The sequence below is a fragment of the Euprymna scolopes genome, chromosome 29 (genome assembly GCF_053919585.1).
Source record: "Euprymna scolopes isolate OS-2025 chromosome 29, ASM5391958v1, whole genome shotgun sequence".
Classification (NCBI taxonomy): Eukaryota; Metazoa; Mollusca; class Cephalopoda; order Sepiida; family Sepiolidae; genus Euprymna; species Euprymna scolopes.
Genome location: NC_136510.1, coordinates 100,713,276 through 100,725,775, shown reverse-complemented (window position 1 = coordinate 100,725,775; position 12,500 = coordinate 100,713,276). Strand labels below are relative to the sequence as shown.

Sequence of the window (12,500 nt, the reverse complement as noted above, 5' to 3'; positions counted from 1 at the left end):
ATTCTTTTCATAATGACTCCCTAAAATGTGTCAAAATATAAAAAAATTCTTTTTTATAATGACTCCCTAAAATGTGTCAAAATTGAAAAAAATTCTTTTTAATTATGACTCCCTAAAATGTATTAAAATATAAATAAATTCTTTTTAATAATGACTCCCTAAAATGTGTCAAAATATAAAAAAATTATTTGTAATAATGACTCCCTAAAATGTGTTAAAATATAAAAAAATTCTTTTTAATAATGACTCCCTAAAATGTGTCAAAAAATAAAAAAATTCTATTTAATAATGACTCCCTAAAATGTGTTAAAAAATAAAAAAAAATCTTTTTAATAATGACTCCCTAAAATGTGTCAAAAAATAAAAAAAAATTCTATCAGAAGAAAAAAAAAACGATTTCATGGAAAAAGTTTGCCAGAAAAGAACGTTCACATTTACCCTTGCATAAATGAAACTTTATTAAGTTGAGCAAGTATGTTAAATTGCTTCATAGGGTTATTTGTTATTATAAAACGATATTTTCAACGTAATTCAAATTATATCTCCTACAATACTTAGTGCGGTATCATCGTTTGGTTACATTTGTTGCGTTTCACAAAAACTACTTACCTCAATGTATTAATCAATTAACACTTACCTGAATTTGTTGTGCTTTTTTATATGTTTTATTACTTACCTTGGTTGAGTTCTCCATTATCTCGACAGAAATGTTTATCTAAATTTGTCTGCTATATCATAATTACGGTCAATAATTTTTTTAAATAATAATAATAATAATAATAATAATAATAATATTGATGATTGATTAATAATAATAATAATAATAAAAATAATAATAATAATATTGATGATTGATTAATAATAATAATAATATTGATGATTGATTGATTAATAATAATAATAATAATAATAATAATAATAATAACAACAACAACTTTAGAATGTGCTTTCATTATAATAGAAATTATTACAGGATGACTCTCCAAAATATCACTCGTGAATTATTTAATAAAATTTACAATCCTTATTTGGTACAAACAGACTGCAGTTTATGTCTAAGCTTTACACATGAATTGCCAGCAATAAAACATATTTGATTTGGACTAGCCTTTTTCCTTTCCCTACATTGTTGGTACAAATATATTTTATTTGCTGAATTTTCAAGGACAGACCTTGATAGCAATTCATATAAAATATTTAATTTGGACTAAACTTTATTTTTTACTTTCACTATATTAGTGATACAAATATATTTTATTTTATATCAATGAGTTGAAAGTAGGATTCTTTCTGGGTCGGGAGTAGAGTTCGTCTGGGTTTGGGAATAATATTTTGGAGGGATTGAGAATTGAAATATATTGTATCTTTGTTATTTTTTTCTCTGAAAATATTTCGGCTAAAGACATTTTTTAAAGAAATGACATTTTCCTTTAACGAATGTTATTAAACATTAAATGGAAATAATTATGTAACAATTCATATAAAAACACTTTATATTTGTAAACATTTGAAGGAAGTCATTATGTAAGGAGTTATTTCCCTTGGCTTTTGTAGAAATAAATTTCTGAAACACTTTGTATTTGTAAACATTAAAAGAAAATTATTATGTAAGGAGTTATTTCCCCTGACTTCTGCAAAAATAAAATGGCTTTAATGAGTTTTAACTAATAAAGAGCAACTATAAAGGGAAGTAATTCGTTTCTCATTAATTAATGTTTGAAATGACGATGTTTTCTTTTGTGAGACCGGACAAGTAAATTAATATTTAGATTTGTAAACATTAAAGGGAAGTTTCCGTATAAATTACATATCATTTATTTTTTTTATTATTCCCAAATTAACGACTAATGAATTTTTGTGTTATCATAAGCAAGTCAAGTTTAACTGGTCAATCATTCTGACACATCACACTTTTGGCACTGATCTAATCTTAGCTGTGATGGCGCTCTTCAATTCAGGAATAATCTGGAAATTGTTTTCATAGGAATTACTTTTTAAATAATTTCACAGGCGAGAGGTTATGATCTGATGATTGTGAAGCCCAATTGAAATCATACCTACTTATGAGACGGTTACCAAAGTGTCTCTTAATATAATTGGATGGCAATAAAACAAAAACTGCTAGACATTCATGGCTGAAACTTGGTGGGCAAGGCAAGCATATACTGCAGTTTATTTATACTAAATATGATTGGATTACAGAAAGGATTACGAATTTTATTCATGGGTGGCATTTTGGTGGGTTTCACCCTCAATGAGAAACATGTCTTGAACATTAACATAGGACGATGGTCTGAAAAATAAAATTAAATTAGAGAATAGAAAGAAAATTAAAAACTGGATAAAACTGGCCTTACCTGACTCCAATAAAGGCATAACTGTTTTTTCAATCGTGAACTTTGGTAGGATCCACTTTTTCATATCGTCATCCCAACGTGATTCTGCTTTGATTCTGTCCATGCTAAAATAGTTACTGTCTCTCCGCAGACATGGCAGCACCCGGTCTAAAATCGCCTGCAAGAACTGGATTTGGCAGTCTTGTTTTTGAATCAGGCCTGTAAAGTTGAGACGCTCGATGTCAAATTCGCTTTGAATATCGCACAACTCACTCTGCAGGCGAGTCACCTTTGATAAAAAAATAAAAAAATAAATTAAACACCGTTTATTCCTCAAAAACTGACAAGAAAATGTTCATATTATCATCAGTTTAACGTTAGTTTTACATAGCTAGCATACATTAGACGGCTTTAAGAAATTAACTTCAAAACTAATCTAACACTGACCAGGTCTTTATTTATCCCTACTTCTCTTTAAGCAAATATCATTTTCAACGACTTGCTGGAGAGAGTACCTTGGTTTGTCCGTGTTGTCCGGACGTTTGTGGAACGACTGTTACGTCTCGGGTACAGCAACCAGTTCTCCCGATGTTGGACACTATTAAACAATAGGCACATTCTTTTTACATCAAGGGGTTGATATGCTGTCGGCTATATCTGGTATATATCTCTTCTCTTCAAGATTCTTCCTTTAATGTCTTCTTTAAATTTACTCAGAAAACTTGGTCTTTAGTGTTGAGTGTTCTTTTGTGGAGGGGGCACGCAAAAATGTATACGGAAACAGGTATAACATCCGTTCCAAAAACGTCTGCATGACACGAATACCCCAAGACACTCTCCCCAGTAAATGATCAGGTAATACATCTGGACTTTTTTTTTTGTGTACGTGTTCTTTTTATTAATTACTAGCATTGCAGCCCGGCGTTGCCCGGTGTTTGGAGGTGTTTGTTGAGCCAAAAAAAAACGGTCATTTTTTTTTCAAACTTCGACCCTTATTATGACCCCTTAAAATTTATTGTTTTGGGCTCAAATCAAGTTATTAAGTAAGATCCATATCCAAGGAACCTATATCTAAAATTTCAAGTGTTTAGACCCAAAATTAGCGGAGGAGTTTGGTAGAGTTCTCAAAGGTCAAATCGTTGAACTTTGACCCCTTAACAGCCAAATTTCTGGCCGAACGCCAATTACATCGATTTTTCCAAATCTCAGTACCATGTATATCAAATTTTGAGCCTGTAGACTAAAACTTGACAGAGTATTTGCGTAGGGAAATGTACACAGACACACAGACAGACACATAGACACGTTCACATTTATAGATATATTAGCATTTCAATCCGCCGTTGCCCGGGTATTTGGATGTGTATGTTGAGCAAAAAAAAAAGAAAAGTGGTAGTAGGAAGGCAGGCTCGAACCCGTACCGCAAAGGAGGAAAGGAATGGGGGAGAAAACCAACGTTTATGCTGTTACGACCATCGCCAAACCGGAAGCGACATTTTTAAAAATTAAGGCTAGACAATCTAAAGAAGAGGATAACTTTCCAAAATATCGGCGAAAAAAGTGACCTCTCCTGTAGAAAAGTTGCCTAGTTGAAGGGAAAGATATTAATGTTTTTAGCCAATTTTTCGATAGTTGTCGTATGAAAGGTCAAACTTTAAAACGATACTTATCTTGGTAAAATCCATCTCCTCTATTGAAAGTTTAAGGCAGACATACAAACAGACATAAATACATACATAGATTTATATATTGGTAACTAAATATTTTCGACCCAAACTGATGAAAAAGCTTGCCCTATCTCTGAATACCCGTTATGTAAAATTTCAAATATTTCGATCAGAAATTGTCTGAGTAATTTGGAAGAGACCGCAGAGGTCAATTTTTTTAACTTTGACTTCTATTATTACCCCTTAAAATTTATTGTTTTGGGCTCAAATCAAGTTATTAAGTTAGATCCACGTCCAAGGAACCTATATCTAAAATTTCAAGTGCGTAGACCCAAAATTGTCGGAGGAGTTTGGTAGAGTTCTCAATGATCAAATCGTTGAACTTTGACCCCTTAATCACCAAATTTCTGGCCAAAAACGGATCATGTCGATCATGTCGATTTCCCCAGATTAAATAATAGTGTCTGTAGTAGGTATTTAATAATTATTATAGTAAATAATATGTATATATATATATATATATATATATATATATATATATATATATATATATATATATATATATATATATATATATATGACTTGGAAGTTTTTAACCTTTAAAACAATACAAAAAAACTATTTAGTCAGTAAGTCATTCAATCACCTGCAATCACTGCATCAACTTGCTCTCTCGAATTCAATATACTAACAGTAATAATTTTTTTTTCAAGGGATCATCAGTTGTTTACCATGAAACACTGTTTCGGGGATTTACAAACAATAATAATATAATATATTATAATATAATATTATATATATATATATATATATATATATATATATATATATATATATATATAATTCTAGATTAAGAATATATATAATTGCAGATTAAGAATTTAAGAATTTATATATATGTGTGTGTGTGTGTGTGTGTGTGTGTGTGTGTGTGTGTGTGTGTGTGTGTGTGTGTGTGTGGATTGCTAAATATATAAGACTCTTTATAAAAAAAATGATTGGCAGTATCTGTTTAAAAAAGGACAAATTTTGAAAGCTGAATAAAAGATATATTGATATCTCAATAAGTTTATGGATAGCAACCTTCTTTATACAACACTAACCCTAAACGTCTTCGCCTGTTCTTTTTTTTTTCTTCTTCTTGTGTTTTGCGAATAAAATGCATACAATATAATCTGTCACACATTGAAATGCGTCTCTTGTTAAGCTTCTACCCGATGTGTAATCTGAAACTCTCTGATAATTCGCTTTTATCTTCAAGCAGCACATATAGATACGGCAATAAACGGACAAAACAACAGAAACGACAGTAGACTTGCACACTCTTCACTTTTAGAAAAGACTTTGATTGAGAGATAGGGTAAGGAGAGATAGTGAAAGGAGAGAGAGGGGGAAGGGGAGAGAGGTAGAGAGAAATATATCACTTCATAAGGTATGTGTCTTATACCAGTTAAGCAACTGAGAGAAAGAAGAAGAGAGGAAAGAGAAGTTAGAGAAAAGAGGGATAAAGAAGGAAGGGAAGAGAGAGAGAGAGAGATAATGAAAGGGAGGGGGTGTAGAGGAAGGAGCAGAGATAGAGGAAAAAGATAGAGAGAAATATATCCATTTATAATGCATAAATTTCTTATATAAACTCAGATAAGCAATAAGAGAGAGAAAGAGAAATAAAGAGAGAGAGAGGGGGGAAAGGGGAGAGGGGAAGGAGAGAGAAGACAGGAGAAAAGAGGAGAGAGGGAGGAAAGGAGAGAAATGAGGAGGAGGGGAGCAGATTCATTTATAAATTTCTTATATCAAATCAGATAATCAGAGAGAGGGGGCGAGAGAGAAAGAGAGGGGGGGATAAGAGAGATAGAGGGGAAAAAGGGAGAGAGAGAGAAGTAGAGGGCTAGAGAGAAAGATGTCCCTTCATAATCTGTAAGTGTCTTGTGTCACGTCAGATAAGCAACTAATCTCCAATTTCATCAGTCTCAATGAATTTCGATGGTGAACAAAAGAGAATGGCTTGTAAAGAAAAAATAAGCTCTCGAACAAAAGAGCGGTGCGTTCTTTTCAAGATGGCTTCCGCTTAATAAAAACGACAGATAACAATGGGTAAAAATGGAAAGAAGCAGAATTATCAACCGATTCGTAAATATAATAATTCTTTATGAAAACATTCTTTAAAAATTGAATAGCGGATTGGAGACAGGTCAAAGGAATTCCCCCCCCCAAAAAAAAACGGGCTTTCGTAGATAGTAAATATCTAACAAAAACGGATATATTACTTTCATAGGTGATCACGACAAATTGGTAGGAATATAAGACAGCTGTTCGTTTTACGGCACATCAACTATTTTTTTAATGAACTTAAGTTGGAAATAACACTAGACTGCAATTGTAGAATAGTGATGCTAAGATTTTTATTCCTTAGAAACGCCGGTTGAGTTTGAATAAAATAAATACGTATTATATATGTTTGAAGCCAAAACAACGCATTATTACAAAATAAACAGACATTTATTTTGTTTGAAAATATATAATATAAATTTCAAACAAAATAAATGTCTGTTTATTTTGTAATAATGCGTTGTTTGGCTTCAAACGTATATAATACGTATTTTATTTTATTGTAAAATAGTGATTTATTTTTTATATATAACTCTAAATCTCAACGATAATACCTATGAACCGTTTCACAAATAGAACCAAACATTATTCGATATAGATTATAAATCCAATCATTCTAAGTGTGTGAAAAAAGCTATTATCCAAAAGAATATCCAGGTTATCACAAATATATTCGATAAGAATAAGGATTATTATAATTAAGCTTTAATTATATCAGAATATCAAGGCAAAATCAAATACATAAAGGAGGTAGGCAATAAAAATAGCAGAACAAACTACACAATATCATATAACATGACGATGAAACGAAGTATGAATGTAAAGAATGGGGGGGGGCTTGGCTCGGTCGTAAAATACGCTTAAATATGATATTTTAATTTGTCCAGATTTCGTATATATAATTATAGAGTCGTGATTTCAAAAGTAAAAAAAGAAGTACTTGGGTGCCATCAGCTAGAATCGAAACCGAAAGCAAAACTGTAGTATTCAAAGCTGGTGACGTTACCACTGTACCAACGTGACACGCATATGAACTGATTAGAACTAAACTAAGATGTAAAAAATGGATTTTTTTTTAATTTTGACCCATTTTTGCCATTTTCAAAACTACTTTAACCGACTAAAGACCCATAAAAAACGATCTATACAAAATCAATCATTTGAGGTCCCTAGGGTCGTTTTGCGACTTTTAGTTTCGGGAGAGATAGAGTTTGAAAATATGGAGTCAGACAGACAGACATATCGCCTTTTTATATATTAGATTACATGAATTCATGACCCGTTAAACTACAACAACTGCCACTGTGTTTTCTGCTATGATTTCATTCGTAAATTCATAATCTGTGATATATATATATATATATATATATATATATATATATATATATATATATATACATATATATATACATATTTATACACACATATATATATACACACACTATGGTCTGAGGTTCGATCCCTAGAAACAGTTGAACTACGCTGACGAGAGGTAATGACCTCGAAACACGCGTGTACGTAGATTACTGTTTTAAAAATAATAAATAAATAAAAAATGTTAAATACGTCCAAATTAAAAAGGGCGACTTTCTAAGTAAATAAAAAAATGAGCTCCGAGACGGAATCAATATTAACCTTATGTATCGCTTGAAAAAAAAACAACAATAACAATATACATATATGGATCAAGTAAAGAATAGATACCCTGTAGCAGACGACGCCGCCTGGCGGTGACAAGCGCACAATTCAACTAACACCGGTGATTCGACCTTGACATTGGCACAAGCACATGGCGGCGGGTGTTTGTAAACACGTCAAATAGCAAACATGCTCGAATATTCGCCAACAATTTTTTTTTTAATATATTTACAAAACTTTTGAAGATTTAAAAGAAAAAAATATATTTACAAAACAGTTTTTTAAAGTAAGTAACAAAACGAACGTATTTAAATAAAAGATATTTAAATAAATGGGTGCCTTTCTGTTTCGGATTTTTTCGACCCAGATTAATATTTATGTACCGTGTTTTTTTTTTTTTTTGGGGGGGGAGGGGGGTTCTATATGCGTTTTTAAGACAATTTATTATTTTTTTTATTACATTTTCACCCCAAACAAGGCGCATTGCCACTTTAATGTAGGGGGATACTATCAGGGGCAACAACTACTGGGGTGCTATGTTGGGATTTGGGCAGCAAAATGTCGGTTCACGTTACACTTGAACTTCTGCATGTCAGTACAGTTGGGGAAGCACTAAGCAGTGGCCTGAGATGGAATTCCAGAGTTTAATTATTCTTTAAAACATTACCTTCAGCGGCAATTAATATATTCTTAAAATAATATTTTTAAATATTAAATTTTGACGAATATTCGCTAGTAAGATTTTTTAAAAAATAAAAGATATTTAAATAGATCAGTGTCTTTCTGGGTGCGTTTTTAATATATTTACAGAACTTTTTAATAACTGTTTTATTCTTTTTATCAAACAAAAATAGAACTTTTATAATGACATATATATATATATTATAGACTGTTTTTCAAACATCGAAATTTTAAAATTAAAGTTAGTTTTATTAAAAAAAAAAAGACTAGGTGTTTTGTTTTCAATTAAATTATAAACTTTATTTGAACTTTCAACAAACTTTTATAGACATAAAAAATAGACTTTATAGATATTTTTGTGTTTTTATTCAATGTAACATGTTTATTCAGCTCGAAAACCATACAGTGTTTACCGATGTATTGGAACATTCAAGATGGCGTCTAATTCTCTCTTTAACACGGTAAGTGTGGGAAAAGATGTTATAAATAAAAAAACCGGATGAAATACTGTTAAAAACTCGCTCAATATATGTTACCGTGACATAGGTTCTAAGGTTGACATATATTCGGCGGGTTTTTAATAGTATTCTGTATAGTTTTTTATTTATAACACCTTTTTCCATACTTACGGTGTTAAAGAGGGTGTGAGACGGAGACGCCATCTTGAATTTTCGAATACATCGGTAAACACTGTATGTTTTTCGAGCTGAATAAATATGTTACATATAATAAAAACACAAAAAATATATCCAGTTAGGCAGAAAAGTAACTTATCTTGCCTTTGATAACATTTATTTGTTATATATTTGTTTTTTGACAACTTTTTCGAATCTATGTGTACAGTAATACAAACCCTAATTTAAAAAAATATATTTAACAAAAAGTGTTTTTTTTTATCATTTCATTGTTGAATAACATTTAAAAGTGATAAATGGCGAAAAAAAAAAACTCGAAAAAACAAAACACCTCGTCTTTTATTTATTTTTTTAAAAAATAAAACTTTAATTTTAAAATTTCGATGCTTGAAAAACAGTCCATAATATATATTTCATTATAAAAGTTCTATTTTTGTTTGATAAAAAGAATAAAACAGTCAATAAATACAAAAATAAATAATAATAATAATAATAATAATAAAAACCCAGTCCATTAAGTTCAAATAAAGACTGAATAAAACTTATTAAAAAAAAAAAAAGGTTCATTCTATACGGTTTTGGACATTTTTTTTTTCTGTGTACTTTTTTAATACAATTCAATATATATTTTAAGTGGCATGTATGTCGGTGGTTAGTGAAGGAGAAATAATTATAGGCCGAGGCAATTTTTATGCATAATAAAATCACAAGTATAAACAATCGAGATTTCAAAATATATTTTATTCACATATCTTTTTATAACTTTTATTTTTATAAAGATGAATTCTAGATAGAAATCTTTGGTACTGGTCGCGATTTGAGTTCCCTACCGAACACCATAAAAAACACTGACTTCTCCCTACGCATGAGCAAAGGACATGCTTTAGTTGCCATAGTAACTAAACGATCATGAATTTTTATCGACTTTTTATAAGTTTTACTGTTTATGAATATTGAAATAAAAGAAATTACTACACATTTATGCGCGCGAATATTCGTCAAAAGTTTATATTTAAAAATATTATTTTAAAAATATATTAATTGTCGCTGAAATATTTTAAAGAATAATTAAATAAATATTGAATTGTCTTAAAAACGCATACAGACCCTCCTCCTCCCCCCCCCAAAAAAAAAACACACGGTACATAAAAATCAATCTTGATCGAAAAAATCCGACACAGAAAGACACCCATTTATTTAAATATCTTTTATTTATTAAATACGTTCGTTTTGTTACTTAAAAAAATGTTTTGTAAATATATATTTTTTCATTTAAATTTTCAAAAGTTTTATAAATATATTTAAAAAAAAAAAAATTGTTGGCGAATATTCAAGCATGTTCGCTATTTGACGTGTTTACAAACACCCGCTGCCATGTGCTTGTGCCAATGTCAAGGTCGAATCACCGGTGTTAGTTGAATTGTGCGCTTGTCACCGCCAGGCGGCGTCGTCTGCTACAGGGTATCTATTCTTTACTTGATCCACATATATATATATATATATATATATATATATATATATATATATATATATATATATATATATATATATATATATATATATATATATATATTGGGAAGTGATACACGATATACCATTAGCGTATTAAGCGCTGCTCTTTTATGTAAACAAATCGAGCTTACGGATTCTGACGATGTCAAAATATCATTAATTCAATACCCGCACAGCAGCTGCAGATTGGCGTAATGATTCGAAGCCTTGACTGTCATACGGGCGGTCGGGTTTCGATCCTGGATTGACGTAGCTACCTGTGTCTAGTCGCAATGATGAGCTTTGATACAGTGAACAGTACTGTATGTAGATCACTATATATATATATATATATATATATATATATCAAGGCTTGAATGCCACTCGAGGATAAGCATTAATGAATGTAAGATGGTAGTGTAGTAACTGTTAATGGATTAAATTGGGTAGAATTTGATTATTTATGTGGACGGCTCAACAGGCGCATATTTACATTGCATCTTTTCAGACATTTTTCTTAAATGATTAAAACCAAGAACATCAGTATCTGTTAGAGTGCCTAACAACGCAGTTATATCATGGAAATATCGATTATTCAATAACTTTTCATTTGATTAGGCTGACATTTTGCAAAGTGGTTATTGAAAAATAAAATTTGAAAAAAAAAAAAAAAAAAGGAAACGGAACGTCCGAATTCCGTCAAAATTATTATTAAGTTATCGCCAAAAGGCGTGATTTAATGTTTTGATGTCAAAACATTTTCACCTACATATTCAAAAATGAAATTACTTCTAAGTTTAACCATGGCCTTTACTCTGAACAAGTTTGGTGACAATTTATCAAGCGATATGGATGCCAGGCTGTATACACATAAACTTAGTGAAAAAACACTAAACTCGATTGAAAAATGAAAGAAATGTTTCGTATTACTTGACAGAAGTTTTATTATTTAATCATTATTCTATTGCAGAAATAAATTGACTTATTATTTTGCCAAACAATTTACATACGTGTATGTGGTATATAAGTATACGAATGTAAATTAGATTAATATGGTGGGGAAAAAAGCGTCACTTTTTATCTAAATGCTCACAGAGACATTACGACATATTATAGAGCGATTGACCCAATAAAGCAGGTTGCGTGGATGAAAAATACATAGAGTTAAGACGAAATGGGCAAATTGGTCAGTTAATTACAAATTACAGCTAATTAGAAGAATTTAAATGTCTTTTTTTGTTCGGAACATAAGCTAATCTAAAAATTAGTATGTATTTTGCATCATTAAAGCAGTTAAGTGAGTTCGCAAAGACCATGGAATGTAATTTAAAAAAAAACGTATCTTACATTCTACGGCTATATATTAAATAGTATTACTATTTGTTATGATATTCCCTTTTCTTTACAATTAACGATTCTATCTATTACATTAAACTGTTAATAAATAGAGAGAGTGCCAGGAGCGAGAATGATGGATACCGGATTAAATAAGAGTTAGGTTGGTTGAAAGGGGAGTGACAACAGTAGAGATGGATAGATGTTTTGCCGTTAAGTAAACCAATTAAAACGGATTAAAGAACATTTTGTGAGATTTAAATATATTAAAAAGACCTTGAGGAAAACACATTTTGATCAATTCAGTTTTAGTATGATAATAAATATAACAAATGATATATTTTCGGGGTTATAGTCAGCTAGCGTACTTCCTAATTTCCGGCGTCACACTACGAGAAGTAGTGACAAGGCAGTCAGTTTCTTAGCTTCTTTTTTCTCACTCCTATATCTCCCGTGTGCATGTACTCTTTTTTTTTTTTTTTTTTTTTTACATTTTCCCCATGTTTCTGTTTTAATTATTTAATAATCATTGAAAAGGTCTTATTTTAATCAAGAATTATTGATTTTTTTAAAGAATTATCGAATACACGTTTGCGTACTTTTTTAAAAAG

The 12,500-nt window shown here is 30.5% G+C and overlaps 1 protein-coding gene across 1 annotated transcript in view; it reads right to left on the bottom strand.

Annotated features, from left to right (window-relative positions):
• Nucleotides 1–12,500, bottom strand: part of LOC145252797 (osmotic avoidance abnormal protein 3-like) — a 2,582,558-nt gene that overhangs the window by 768,128 nt on the left and 1,801,930 nt on the right. Inside the window, exon 13 of the mRNA XM_080112744.1 lies at nucleotides 2,358–2,625. Coding sequence (XP_079968870.1) covers nucleotides 2,358–2,625 — 268 coding nt within the window. The remainder of the gene's footprint in view (nucleotides 1–2,357; nucleotides 2,626–12,500) is intronic.